The following is a 15,113-nucleotide window of genomic DNA, read 5'->3' as shown; positions in this document are numbered from 1 at the left end:
CAGATTTTAAAATGTAATGATTTCGGTTTTTCTCCTCTAGCACCAGCAGACATTTCTGAATCAGCTGAGAGAAATCACTGGGATTAATGATGCCCAGATACTACAGCAAGCCTTGAAGGTATGGCCTCTGTTTTATGGCATATAGTTTATTTACTCCCTCATCTCTACTGCATACCTTATTTGAAAGGTTTTTAGTTACATTATGTGTTATAGTAGTAGAGATATAGGAAAGAAATTTTATAATGTAAGAGCCTTACTTATGCTATAATTTTGAGCATGTTAGTTTTCACAACACAATGTTTCAAGATACCTTGGGGGTGACAGATGATCTCTGTCAATATGAAACACTTTTCATGCAAAATGGAGGGATATGAATCCAAATGCCGTGGCTAGAGTGGGGTGGGGTGGAGTGGAGAAATAATGGGGAGGGAGGGGAGGATAAAGAAATAGGAGATTAATAGAAGGTCAGAAGCTTACATTTTTTTCTTTCCAAGAAGAAATAAAACTTGACTAACGTTTAACTAATTGCACCTTAAGAACATGCAGTCGCAAAGCTGTTAGTATATGCAGTAAATGAAGGGCATCATTCTGGTTGTATCTTCTGAAGTTCCCTCATTTCCACATGGAGAAGCCCAAATGAGTCAAATCACATGGATATGCCCATTGAAAAAGGTCAAGTAGATGAAAGATGTTTAAGAACTAGAACTGCATTTTAAAGTTATTTCCATATTGCTACTAATGGCTAACAGCAGGATGACATTTTTGCTATTGTAAGGCATACATACAGCTTCAATCCTTTGCAACATGTTCCATGAGACAAATTTAATTATGTAATTTTTGATTCTGAGCCAAAAGTTTGTCATTTGTTTCCAGAAACAATTTTATCTTTTTAGATGATTGTAATCATCATAATAACTAGCAGTTATTAAGCACCTATAGCACTAGGTGCTATTCTAAGTACTTTATGTGGCTAACATCCTCCTAGTAACTCTGTGAGGTAGGTGTTACATTCATCCCCTTTTATTTTTAAAAAAAATTTTTTTTAATGTTTATTTTTGAGACAGAGAGAGACAGAGCATGAATGGGGGAGGGGCAGAGAGAGAGGGAGACAGAATCGGAAGCAGGCTCCAGGCTCTGAGCCATCAGCCCAGAGCCTGACACGGGGCTCGAACTCACAAACCGTGAGATCGTGACCTGAGCTGAAGTCGGAGGCTCAACCGACTGAGCCACCCAGGTGCCCCCATTCATCCCCTTTTAAAAGATGAGTAAACGGGTTAAAGTTGAAATGTGGAAACCAAGCAGCCTGATCTTGGAGTGCTGCACTTAATTTCTGCTTTTACTGCAGTCTTTGCTTCAGCTTTTTTTCCTGTCAGCAAAATGATGAAACAGTTTTGTTTAGAGTGTTAATGCAGGGTTTATGAAGCCACTGTTAAGTATTTGGAGAGGAAGCAAAAATGTCATACCTCAATTTTTATGATTATGACATTTAGATGATTGCTAGTCCTTTCTTTATCCTGATGAATATGATTCCATCACTCTGTGTCTGTTTTCAGAAAGTGCCCTTCCCATTCTCTGTCTCTGAATGTGAGGCTGTCCCCTTACCTGGTCAGAGCAAGTCTGGGGAATTCACTTTTTTTTTTTTTTTTAACCTGGGAACTGTGTAGAATATGTTTACTCAAATGAATGTAAAGATTCAAATTAACTATTGTCATCATTTTCTTTGAGGTACCTTGTGTGACTTCAGGTTTTTTTTTTTTTTTTTTTTTTGAACTTTGGTTTCAGTTAACAGTAGTTGGGGGGAGGGGACTATTCTTAAACCTTAACTATTACCCAGTATAAATTTGTAAGATATTTAATAATGAATCAACTTTCTTAGTAATATACTGACAAGGAGTCCACTTTTGGGAACCACAAGGTCATTGACTGATTTGAGTACTTTTATTTTAAGAATCTATTTTTAGCCCTCCAAAGCAAGTGATCTTCAAGAAATCCCTGTTGCATTTAGTTTATTATTATTATAAGAGTATATAGAAAGCAATTAGCACATTTCTTGGCACATAGTAAGAGTTCAATAATGTTAGTCATGGTTATTGCAAATTACTTTACAACTATTTAACTCATCTAACATAGATTATGTTATACTCGTATTTTTGGTGAGTCATTTAAGAGTTTTATAATGGTTGTGATAATAAAGTTTAAAGCCGTGATGCTTTGGGGTGCCTGAGTGGCTCAGTCAGTTGTGTCTAACTTCAGCTCAGGTCATGATCTCGTGGTCTGTGAGTTCGAACCCTGTGTTGAGCTCTGTGCTGACAGCTCAGAGCCTGGAGCCTGCTTCAAATTCTGTCTCCCTCTCTCTCTGCCCCTCCCCCGCTCGTAATTGTTTCTCTCTCTCTCTCTCTCAAAAATAAATAAACATTGAAAAAAAAATAAAAATAAAGCAGTGGTACTTTTCCAACTGTACTTTTACTTTTTTTCTCTTCCTGGCTAACTGGAATTGGAGTTGGGGTGGGGATTGGGGATCTTATTCTTGCAGTTGCTCAGGCTTCAGACCTTGGAATCATCCTGATCTTTCTTTCACATATTTAATGTGAGAGCAAATAATGTTGGACTTTCTGCTTCAGTCCTTTCTCTCCCGTAGTGTATACTCAACACAGCCAGAGTGATCCATTTAAAATGTAAGTCATACCATATCATTTCTGTCCAAAACCCTCCACTCGTTTCCTATTACAGTCTGTGTGTATGCTGGAGTTCATGAGGCCTTCATAGTCTTAGGTGTTCTGGCCTTCTGTTACAAAGATCACTTCATTATTAATATCTGGGTTTCCTAATGTTGTTTCAGTTATCTGTCCTAGAGCTAAGGCCTCCAATTACTAACTCTACAGACAGTGTAGAGGTAGAACTGGTCATGTCTCTTTTCATTGTTTTGTTGTAAAAATTAGTCTTCTAGCATCTGCTTCCTCCTAAATTAACTTCAGAATAATTTTATTCAGAAACATTTTTGATGAGAACTACATAAAATTTATATATTTAATTTGGGTAGGATTGTTATCTTGACAGTATTGAGTATTCTTGTCTAGTTCTCTATGTCTCTGTACTATCAAGCTTCAGAATATTTTGCGATTTTCTTCCTTCAAGTCTGACATTTGCTTAAGTTTGCCTCTAGGTATGTATTCAGCATATATATTAAAGGGGAATATCTTTTATAGTTCTTCTTGTAGAAGTAGTGTTTTAAATATTCATTTTCACTCTTTTATATGGCAGGTTCCAAAAACATTTTTTAGTTTGTTCATTTGTTTAGAAGCATAAATTTGTGATTGACTTTTGTTAAGGAGAAATGAAAGTAATGGAAAACTAAGTAATTATAGAATTACTACTTATGTCATGTTGTCTTAACAGAAAAAGGAATTACTATTGATAGAATATATTGTTTATGATCAATTTACACTATAAAATAGTATAAATCATTCAGATAGAATGATTTCAAATCTAAAAGTGACTTTTGCTATTTAAGTATTAGTTGCTATGGAGAAAATCAAATAAATCGTGTGAGAATGTATGGACTTATTCCAAAATGTTTGATGTTCCATTCTTGATATTTGAAGGATAGTAATGGAAACTTGGAATTAGCAGTGGCTTTCCTTACTGCAAAGAATGCCAAGACCCCTCAGCAAGAGGAGACAACTTACTACCAAACAGCACTTCCTGGCAATGATAGATACATCAGTGTGGGAAGCCAAGCAGACACAAGTAAGTTTACTTCTCTCTTAATATTTTAATAAGAATGTAATGAAAAATTTTCCTTGGAAATATATTAATTTTGTTGAAGCAGAGGTGAAGGACAAAGAACTACTTAACCTTGGTTGTTTTTAGTGTAGTTGAAAAGAGTATATGTTTTTATTAGTTGCATTCTTTTTTTTCTTTTTTTTTTTTCCCCAGTCCAGGAGTAAAACATTGTATTTAAGTTGTATATCCTTTCACAGAGCATTTCATTTAGTATTCATTGTTTTGGAATATAGAACAGCTGTAGGTGTTACTCATTAAAGAAACAAACATTTCAAAGGTTTTACATGGGCACAAACATTTGTTTTATAGGTTTTAAGTGTTGGTAGAGGACTTAGTATTATTTTTGAAGGCAAACTATTGTTTCTAGTTACTGATAGGTTTACCACTTACCAGAATTTCCCTTCCTTCAACCCTTGTTCCTCCCCCAAATTAAGATTTTAGAAAAAAAGTTTATTACTGTGTAACAAAGTAAACACACATACTCACACAGACATACATACATATGTAGGGAAAGGATTATATGGGACTCTACATTTTCTTTATAATATGAATATATATTTTCAAAATATGTTTAATTACCTCTGTGTTTCATTTTGGTGTAATAACTGCACTATATAACATGTAGATATTTATTTTTATGCATTCTGGATTTACAGCATTTGGTTACTAACTAGTATTTGAAGAGAAGAAAATTTCTGATTTTTGTATTTTAAAGATTTTATTTTTAAGTAATCTCTACACCCAACATGGGGCTTGAACTCACAACCCTGAGATCAAGAGTTCCATGCTCTACCTACTAAACCAGCTCGGCACCCCTCTAATTTTGTTTGTACACTTTCTCAAAGTTAGGAAACGACTAGGAAGAAAGAACATATAAACATAGATGTTTATAACTGTTGGCGTTAAAGATTAGTGTTTGTTGGTAAAATATTTTAATTTCAAAATTTTGGGATAATCTTAATATTTTTTGTTCCACAAATGACCTTATGTCACCCAAAGCTGAAATACTCCCATCTCACATAGATAATAGGCAATGGATGAAGTTTTATAAATGTGAAACAGCCCCAAGTGTTTTTATGTGTAAGTTGAAGACAAACTGTGGTTTGGCTCCTATCTACATCTCTAACTTCATTTTCTACTGTTTTTCTCTTCTCACTTTATATGTGATAATTCAGAATGGCTTGAAGTTCTTATCATCCAGTGCTATTTAATTCCTCCGGTCTTTATATTGCTGTTCCTTCTGTTGGGAGGGCCTTCTAGCCTTTGCCCCAGCCTCATTACCTCTGGTGTTGTAAGACTTAGGTCAGGAGTTTTTGCTGTAGCAGGTGCTTCTCCAGCACCCACAGCATACTTGGGTCTTAATGAGTACTGTGTAATTTTGAAATTATTTGCTTGTGCCTCTCTTTCTTACCAAACAGGAAGCTTAACAGGGCAAAAGACCATTGATGTTTGTACCATCATGCTAGATTTGCATGGTTACTCAAAAAGTGTTTGTTGAATTATTTTTGATAATACATGTAAAAAAGCTGTTTCAAAACCAATGAAAGGGAATGAGATTGAGAAGCTTGATGCAAGAAGTTAGAAAAAAGAGAAGTAATATGAGTAGAGAAAGAATTAATGTGTGAGAATAGCATCTAATATCTTTCAAGGTTCTGAGACTTGGGGGGAAATGAAATTAGGTACAAAAAAGAAAAAAGTTTTTGATTGAAGGCAGTGGGTTCAGTGAAGGCAGCAGGAAATTGACTAAACATGGTTCACTGTTCTAGTGGAAAGGATGACAAGACTGATAGCTGTGAATTCTTAATATAGATGGTAGACTTTGTGACATGAGGTAGTATATATATATATATATATATATATATATATATATATATATATATAGGTAGGTAGGGGAATTAGGGTTATAAGACTGTCCTGAATAAAAGAAGAGGTGTCATTTGTTCTGTGAAAGTCCGTGAATAATGCTTAAGCCAGATGTTATACCTGTTCAACACTGTTGACAAAGAATAGTGAAAACGTTATGGACAAGAGAGCTTCAAACAGATGTTCTTAGGGAGAAGGCAACCAGATTTCAGAAGGCATGTGTCCTATATAAATAATAATTAAAAATTTTGTGTGTGTGTGTAGCTCTTGAAAAATATTCCTTAAGCAATTTTATATTCCATGTGAAATGGTAGAGAAAGGAAATTTCAGGTTTGATTATAACTGATTATCATATTGATCAAATTGTGTGCTGTTGTAATTTCTTTATCAATGAAACGTGCTATCCTTCTCACCAAGGTGCTAATTTACACTTAGTAATTCAATAATTTGGATAGTGTGTCCATAAAGTTGTTTTCAGATTGTTGAGAAAAACCCTTGTAAAAATAGAATGTGGTGATTGTATCATAACAGTATCAAATTGGGGGAAAAAAAATATCTGATGAAGTAACCATTCTTTTCCATTTAACAGATGTGCACCATATTTCAAAAAGTTCTAAGTGTGATTGCCATTGGGAAATAGTCTTGATTCAGCATTTAAATTGGCAGTGTCATACTAGTGTTATATGTTTTCAAAATGAGAAAGTAAGGAGATGTCATGCATTCAACAGATCAGATTCTTTAAATCACTGTGCTATTATTCCTCAGGAGAAATGAAATCTTTTGTGTATTTTTAATTCTTGGAAGAAGTGGTAAAACATGTGGGGTGGAAAGATAGGAAATAATTACAACTATGTATTGAAATACCGGCCTCTACTGAAAAAGCTGTGTGTTGCAGGAGCATGGCATATTGAGTGATCAGAGTGAGGAAATTCTCAAGAGATTGTTCTACTTATGAAAATCCTTTCTGAGCATTTTCTTAATTTTATATGAAGTACATTGTTATTTAAGAATTGACCAGGGGCACCTGGGTGGCACAGTCGGTTAAGCGTCCGACTTCAGCCAGGTCACGATCTCGCGGTCCATGAATTCGAGCCCCGCGTCAGGCTCTGGGCTGATGGCTCAGAGCCTGGAGCCTGTTTCCGATTCTGTGTCTCCCTCTCTCTCTGCCCCTCCCCCGTTCATGCTCTGTCTCTCTCTGTCCCAAAAATAAATAAACGTTGAAAAAAAAAAATTTAAAAAAAAAAAAAAAAAGAATTGACCATAGTTTAGCTTAATTTTTTCAAATATGGCTTGTTTTTTTTATTTTTTAAATTAAAAACAAATTTTATTCCTTCTTTTCTAAGTATTAAGTCGTTACAACCAGGGCTAAAACATAAACAACACCTTGCTAACTTCAAGTGTGTCATCTATTGGTTGTGGTGCTAGCAAAACATCTACATTTTGAAATAAAAGTCTCTAATGCTAAATACATAAGATTCCTTGTGGCTATAAACTCTTTTAGAAGGAATAAAATATCTTTTTTTAATGACTAGAAAAGTTTAGCTTTTAACATAATATCCCATAGAAGTCACATTGGGGGCTTGTGGGGAAATTTTCTTTTATGCATAACTGGGTATGTCAGGAAAATAGATCACTTGATTTGGAGATTCAACACATATTTGTGAACCTTCATTTAATATTGAAGAAGTAATTACATTTTCAATAGTAGGGCCGTGAGTGGGCTTTTTAGTGCATTTTTACCTTTCCTTTTTGAGAGAAAAAGAAAACATTTCAAGGAAAGCTTGTACTCTGCATAATAAGGAATTAAGTAGTAGTGTACCTGGCATCTTTTTATTGCTTTGGTAATTTTCCATACTGTAATTTAATACTCTCTTAAATTTTGAGAAAAGGTCTAAATCATTCGTGGTGATATTAGCAAAAATTTTAGACATTTTTTTTCACTACTTGGATCTGCTGTCCAGATTAGATATTATGGATTGTCCAACAAATGCTTCCCACCTCCAGCTTAAATTGGAAATAAAATTGTTTTGGAGTTTTGCAGTAAAAGGTACTAATGCAAAGGGAACAAGGGAACAGTGCAAGATATTGAGATATCATAGATATACTTAATATCCTCTGAGTTTTTGTGTCATGGCAAACTCTGTCATTGGCATGACCATACAAGGCTTTTGCCCAATTTGAAATCAAGTAGTAATCTTCTTTCTTTCATGACCATTAAATTCTTTTGAACTTTTTTAAAACAGGAAAAAAGTATATGCCCACCAGAACAAGATGTGCTACAATTGAGCAATCAAAGTATGGATCAAAAGATGAGAGGGATTTGGGTAGGTAATTTTAACACAGAAAGTAATGCTGCATATTGGCTTAAGTTTTAGAGAAATTGGTATAACACATTGGAATGACTGTTAAGTGGTCGACCCTTAACAAATTTAGACTCAGTGTATTTCCCCCAACCGCCCCCCCCCCCCCCCAAAGAATTGAATTATTAGGTGAGGATTGCAAAGAAAGTGAGAGGCTCTGTCTTAGAACTCTGGTCTTGGTTGTATTGCTTGGCCACTCTAAAAGTGGTTTAAAGCACAAGTGATAAATAGATCCAAGTGTAGTGTTGTCATCTCTCCTGAGGGTAAATCACTTAATGTTAAGCAGTTTAGGATATTATTAATTGAACAGTAATATTTTTCCTGTTCTTCAAATATGTTAAACAAATAACTGCAGATAGAAAAAAAATAATGCAAAGAAAGTTAAATCTTTTTCCATAGAGATTTCTAATGCATAAAACTATTTGGATGATTCACAAAAAGTCAAGGTTAAGCTGAAAAATAAGACGTTACAGTGGTGTGAAAGTTACTTATAACTGGTTGGATGCAACTAGGCTAGGCTTACATTCTAATCTAAGCATGTACTTAGAATTCTGTTAGACATATACTGCAGAATGACTTGTGTAAATTTATGAATTTTATATATATATATATATATATATATATTAATGTTTATTTTTGAGACGGACAGAGAGAGAGAGAGAAAGAGAGAGCATGAGCAAGGGAGGGGCAGAGAGAGAGGGAGACACAGAATCCAAAGCAGGCTCCAGGCTATGAGCTATCAGGACAGAGCCTGACACGGGGCTTGAACCCATGAACAGTGAGATCGTGACCTGAGCTGAAGTCAGACCTTAACCAACTGAGCCACCCAGGTACTCCAAATTTGTGAGTTTTCTTAAATTTTACTGCCAAATGATAGCTGTGGGCTATAACTTTTGTTGACTAATACTGAATGTTGTTGTTGTTGTTTTTTCCCCACAATCCAAGTTGCAAAACAATGAAGTTTATGACAAAATTCAGGAATGGCTGCTGTACTCTTCACTTTTCTTACCAGTACTGCCATTATAATGTCAGCAGCTATTATTAAAAATAGAACAAGGCCATTTTGAGCTGAGCTATTCAATAAAGTTGCCTGTAGTCACATGTGGGAACTTAAATTTAAAATATAAATTAAAATTAAATAATACTAAAATTTAGTTCCTCTGTTGGACTAGACACATTTTCAATGCTCAGTAGTAGTCACATGTGCCTAGTGGCTACCATATTGGACAGTACAGATTAATAGTACATTTCCATCATCACAGAAATTTCTATTGGACCTCCCTGTTTGAGAGAGTCTGAATTCAGCAGTGAGAAGATTGGAAAAGTAGGAACATCTTTGGAGCTGAGTGAGAGCAGAGGAGAATGGGAGAATGCAGTGGGAAACATTTGTCCCCTTGAGCTGTGTTACACTGTGTATGTCTTCTTGCTTTTAAGTACTGTTCTAACATGATACTTGATTATGCCGTTGGTCCTAGAACTTACTAGAAAAAGTTTTAGGTGGATGAAGCATATGTTCTTAAGTCTTCTAATTAGTGTCACTGTGAAGATGACTCACTCAGTTTTGTCTCTGTTCTATAGTCAAGATTTAGCATTTGTTTGTTTAATAAATATTTATTGATTCCCTCATCTGTGTCAGGTACTTTTTTAGTACTTAGAAAACAGAGTCTCAGTTTACATAGGGGAAAGACAGTAAACAATAAATAAATAATGTCAGGCAGTAGTAAATTCATGAAAAACAGTAGAGCAGGGTGAAGGGATGGAGGGTGACAAGGATGTGGTTGTAGGTCAGGCATGAGTTGTGCCAAACAAGGGGTCAGTTGGGGAATATCTGTTGGATGAGTTCTCATTCACGAAGACACCTGAGTGAAGTTAGGGAGTAAACCTTGTGAATGTCTGAGGCAGGTACATCCCAGGCTAGGTAGGAGTATATTGGGCTCAGGAGATGAATGGTGAGGATCCGTGGTGAAGCAGTGAATGATGGTGAGAATGGTAGTGTCCTTACTTCCAGTCTGCTGACCATCCCTTTGATCATACTTGCCTATCTCTCCTAAGGCATCCCCATCCTTCTGGTGGCCTAGTGATTTTTATTTTTATTTTTACAAGCTCTTTGTAATCTCCCCAAACAGTTCTTTGTACTCATCACTCCCTTGCCTAGAAATCTTTGCTAGTGGTGAAGGATTTCCCTTGGGTTTAACCTTATGTAGGTAAAGAAAACAATGGAAGAGCTTTTTTCCTCCTAAATTCAAAATCTTTACATGTATTGTAATTCAACTATATTATGGGCTAAATTGGCTTTTGTAAACTAACTTGGAAGCCTCATGTCATTTAGTATACTATTTTCACGGGAAAATGAATTATGAGTTATAAATAATGCATATATTTGAAAGTCAAATTCATTGTTATGTTGATGACTGCCTGTATTTTGGAATAAACAGAGAAATGTTTTGGAGTTGGTACTTAAGTTTTACTCAAATGGTAATTCTTTGGAGAGTGAAAGATTTATTAGGGTAAGTGTTATGTTTCGGTATATATATTTCTGACTGTATAGAAAAAATGTTTTTTTTTAATTTTTTTTTTTTTTTCAATGCTTATTTATTTTTGGGACAGAGAGAGACAGAGCATGAACGGGGGAGGGGCAGAGAGAGAGGGAGACACAGAATCGGAAACAGGCTCCAGGCTCTGAGCCATCAGCCCAGAGCCCGACGCGGGGCTCGAACTCCCGGACCATGAGACCGTGACCTGGCTGAAGTCGGACGCTCAACCGACTGCGCCACCCAGGCGCCCCTAGAAAAAATGTTTTAATTTGGGCAGACTTGAAAATGTTGGAGGTTAATGTTTATAGGCTTTTATAACCTGTGATTTTCTATAGTGTTACTCAGCTAACAGTAACACATTTGTGCCCTGAGCTGTGTTCACACTACTACTAGAGGGAGGGATGGTTGAAACATTTTGGTGTTTTACTGAGATCCTCCCTTGGCACAGTTATAAAAATATTCGTAATACTCTGATATTTGCTTGGATTTTTACAAAGGCTAAATTTTTATAATTGAAATTATAAATTGTTTCATTTAGAACTTGTTTATAGCTATGCTTATTCTCTGTTCCATTTTGAGTATAAGCATATAAGAAACTCATAGGGTGCTAGGCTTCATTGTGAAATTAATAGTTCATTACATGTTTCTTGTTTTAGGAGAAATTGTTCTCCTAACTCCAGACAAAGAAACTCATGTTTAAGCATTTTATTGAAATAACATTTAATTTGCTAATATCTAGTCTTAAAATCATGTATATTTGGTGTAAGAGTAGGTTGTAATAGTCTTTGAGGATTGCCCTATTGTTCTAAAATATCCTATGGGAATAAGCATTATGGAGTAATGGGAACATCATGGAGAAAATTATTGTAATTGAGTAAAACTACAAATAATGAATAAACCTCCTCCATTGCTTAAAGGAAAAAGCCCCAGCTTTTCAGCTAAGGACCAATAATAGTCTCTGATCAACCTATCTTTTTAGCATTGAAGACTACTGTTGCTTGTTTATTCCTCTCCTTACACTCTGACACCAGATGTGTGAATTTTTCCCACCTCTGACAGATTCTCCAACACCAACTGGGTATCCTACAATTCAATTCAATTCTGAAACTGTCTACCTGGAGTTAGCATCGGGTTCCATAAGTTAAGAGCTCTCAGTCCCTCAAGACTGTCCCCACTTTACATGCCAGTCACAAGTTCTACATTCTACATAGTCCACACTTCTGTCTGACTTGGCTACTAATTGGGGGTTCTCATAATCTCCTCCTTGATTTTTATAATTTGCAATAATGGCTCACAGAACTCAGGGAAACACTACATGGACTGGTTTATTGTATAAGAAAGGATATGATAAAGGATACAGATGAACAAGCCAGATGGAGAGGTATATAGAGTAGGATCTGGAAGGGATCCAAGAGCTGGAGCTCCTGTCTCATGGAGTTGGGGTGTGCCACTGTCCCAGCAGGTGAATATGTTCACCAGTTCGGAAGCACTCTGAACCCTGTACTTTAAGGATTTTTATGGAGGTTTCATCAGGTAGGCATGGTTGATTACTAACTTAATCTCTAGCCCTTCTTTCTTCCCCAGGGAAAAAAGTTCCTCTCAAAGTTCCAAGCTTCTCATCATGGCTTGGTTTTTCTGGTGACCAGCATTCATCCTGAAGCCATACAGGAGCTGGTGAGCATCAGTTCATCCTGAGCTATACAGGAGTCCCCCAGGAGTCATCTCATTAGAACAAAAGATGTTCCTGTCGCCCAGAAAATTCCAAGTGATTTAGGAACTCTGTGTCAGGAAATGGGTCAAAGACCAAATATAGAAACTAAAGATGCTCCTACCATCTTTGTCTCTCACCTTGCTCTTTGAATGGATTGTTTACCGATGCATGATTTTATAACACCACAGAAAAGATTTCCTTCCAAACGTTGGAAGAATGTCTGCTTTATGAAACAAATAAAAATTGTTAGTATCACTTGATTTCACCAGAAAAGACTTTAAGTGTTGGGAAGATATGTGCATAGTGATAGAAACAAGTTTTCAAAGGTACCATTTTTGCTTGAAAATTCCACATTAATCATTGGCAGCACATATTCTCATTTGTTCTCCCTCAGGTGACAGGATCACTTTGTTTATTCTAGAGAGAATATCTGCCAAATTTTGAAGTTTGAGTAATCGTAGTTTGTTGTTTTTTTCAAGTAAAAATAGTGCTCTGTGAAAAAAATATCTGCCAGTTCAGCTGGCTTGCAACTCAAGCATTGTACTAACATGTTTTGCACATGCGCAAGCAGGGGAGGAGCAAAGAGAGAGAGGGAGAGAGAGAATCCCAAATAGGCTCTGTGCTGTGAGTGCAGAGCTGATGAGGGGCTCAGACTCACAAACGGAACCATGAGATCATGACCTGAGCCGAAATCACAGATCGGATGCCTAATCAACTGAGCCACCCAGGCGCCCCACACTAGTGTTTTTTCTGGAGCAAAAGCTTACTTTGGAAGCAACAGAAGTACTATGCATACTTTGTATTTTGTCACATAGGGTTAAAAGAATATGTAAATCAGTGTTTGAGATTTAGTAAAATATTTTCCTTTATATCAAGGATCTAAGAGAAACAGGCTTTTTTTTTTTTTTTTTTTTTTTGAATAGTGAGTATGCTTAGTTGTGACAGTGAATTGCTCAAAGAACTTGGTGCTACTGCCTCAATTTCTGCAGATGCAGCCGTTTTATCCATCATTGTTTTGCATCATCAGTGCAAATATGACCACAGGAGAAAAGGCAGATAACATGTTGGTATTTTTAGGAGAATGATTTTTACCTATGGGACCCTTTTCTCTTAGGGTCATGGGGGACTCCTGAAGGCTTTATTGACCACTCTTGGAGAATTGCTACTATGGAGGAAAGATTTAATAGTTAGAAGACATAAATTTAAAACCTGTCCACCATTCTTTATTCTTATGATGGTATACTTCGTTTCTCACAACTGCAGTTATCTTTGAAATAGGTTTAAAACATCTTGACTTGTTTTTTACTTTTGTGTTTCTTGGGTTACAGTTCAATTATAAAAAGCTCCAATTATAAGTTGTTACTATTTCTAAATGAGTTTTTGTTCTAGCCAGTTTGCTTTACTTGTCAGACATGAAACAGTAAATACTCCAGATAGTTTTAAAGAAGAAATTTAATACAGGGGATTAGGTTCTTACAAAACAAAACAAAACAAAACAAAACAAAACAAAACACTGGAAGTACTAGATGTGGGATCTCCAGCTCAGCCTTAGGAAATGATTCCCAGGTTCTTGCAGGACTGGCCACCCAGGGAAGCAGCTCCCTCTGCCACAATCAGGAAGATAGTGAATCAGGAGGCCGCCTCTGGGACTACTGAGTTCAAGAACTTACTTCTGCAGCTGCAGCCCAGAGAACAAGCAGGCAGGGTTAGGTAACTGCCACTGAGCTGTGCCTGAACATTGGAATGCAGTCTAGTTGCCACTTCTCTATCTCTTGACATCCCGAATCTGGAAATTGGACACTGGAATGCTATGTGGAACAACACGAATCTGTTCAGTCATGCTGGAGAAAATAGCCAAAAGCAGCAGGATAATGGCTTTCCCCTCGCTCCTTCCTTCTCAGTCTCTTGTTAGTGCATCTGACTGATGCAACCTAAATTCTATTGAGAACCATAGCTACAAGTGAATTGGGAAAATAGATTTGTTTAATCTTCCTAGCTTTTGTAGCTGAAGAAAGCACAGTAGGAGGATGAGACTGGAGTCTGAGGGCTAAGTAATCATATCTCCCATACCGGTTTTTCTGCTTCTTTGTGATTTTCAATTTTTTGGGTTTTTTTTTTGTTTTTGTTTTTTTTTTGTTTTTTTTTACTTCCATTGTTCTTTCTTTACTCACTTGCGTTCTAGTCATTTAATAACCACGGTAGTTCTCATTTTTTGGGGCCCATTCGTGCCTCTCTAGTCCTAGCTTCTTCAACAATTTTTAAGCTGGACTGGATAGCTACACCCAGGGTGACATCCGTCTGCAACTGTTGTCTAGATGGACTTGGGTCTTGTAAGAAAGACTTAGGAAACTTTCGCTTGCTGGTATATGTAGGCATGCTCCATCATTTCAGTTACCTTGCTATATTCTGTTCTACATTTTACCTGACTGAATTTTTTTGTACCCTACTTATTACATTTTCATGAGGTTTCATTGTACTCTCTTAACGACGTTTAAAAACAACTTCCATAGCCAACAAATATTTCTAATATTCTTGTAAGCTGTTGTTTAGAGAAAAAAAGTGTTGATAACAATAGAAGTAGACTTTTGAAACTATCAATATACATTATTTCTTTCTCAGTAAGTATGGCATATTCTTTTTGAGTAACTATATATAACCCTACAGTCAATTGGTTAAATACAGGCACCTTATTTTCCCATCCCCAACCCTTTTTCGTGTTTCCACTCTTGCAAAATTCTTTTCTAAGAGTTACAAAGAAACAAATTAATTTTTAATGTGTCTCAATATAAAACATTCAAAATACCTGTAACCATAAGTCCAACCTCACAAAGATAAGGTAAAACAGCTATAGCTTTTTCTCTT

General features: G+C 36.1%; 1 protein-coding gene across 5 annotated transcripts in view; it reads left to right on the top strand.

Annotated features, from left to right (window-relative positions):
* Positions 1–15,113, top strand: part of USP25 (ubiquitin specific peptidase 25) — a 148,924-nt gene that overhangs the window by 24,424 nt on the left and 109,387 nt on the right. For 2 of the 5 annotated variants that reach the window (XM_045501611.1, XM_045501609.1), the window contains exons 2-4: positions 41–118; positions 3,603–3,747; positions 7,890–7,970. In XM_045501611.1, coding sequence (XP_045357567.1) covers positions 41–118; positions 3,603–3,747; positions 7,890–7,970 — 304 coding nt within the window. Of the gene's footprint in view, positions 1–40; positions 119–3,602; positions 3,748–7,889; positions 7,971–15,113 lie in introns of those variants that run through there. The other 3 variants (XM_045501613.1, XM_045501610.1, XM_045501612.1) reach the window with 2 other exon arrangements.

This window comes from Leopardus geoffroyi, chromosome C2, assembly GCF_018350155.1.
Source record: "Leopardus geoffroyi isolate Oge1 chromosome C2, O.geoffroyi_Oge1_pat1.0, whole genome shotgun sequence".
NCBI classification, from domain to species: domain Eukaryota; kingdom Metazoa; phylum Chordata; class Mammalia; order Carnivora; family Felidae; genus Leopardus; species Leopardus geoffroyi.
Note: the sequence above shows the minus strand (reverse complement) of the source record. Positions and strands in the feature narration are given on the sequence as shown.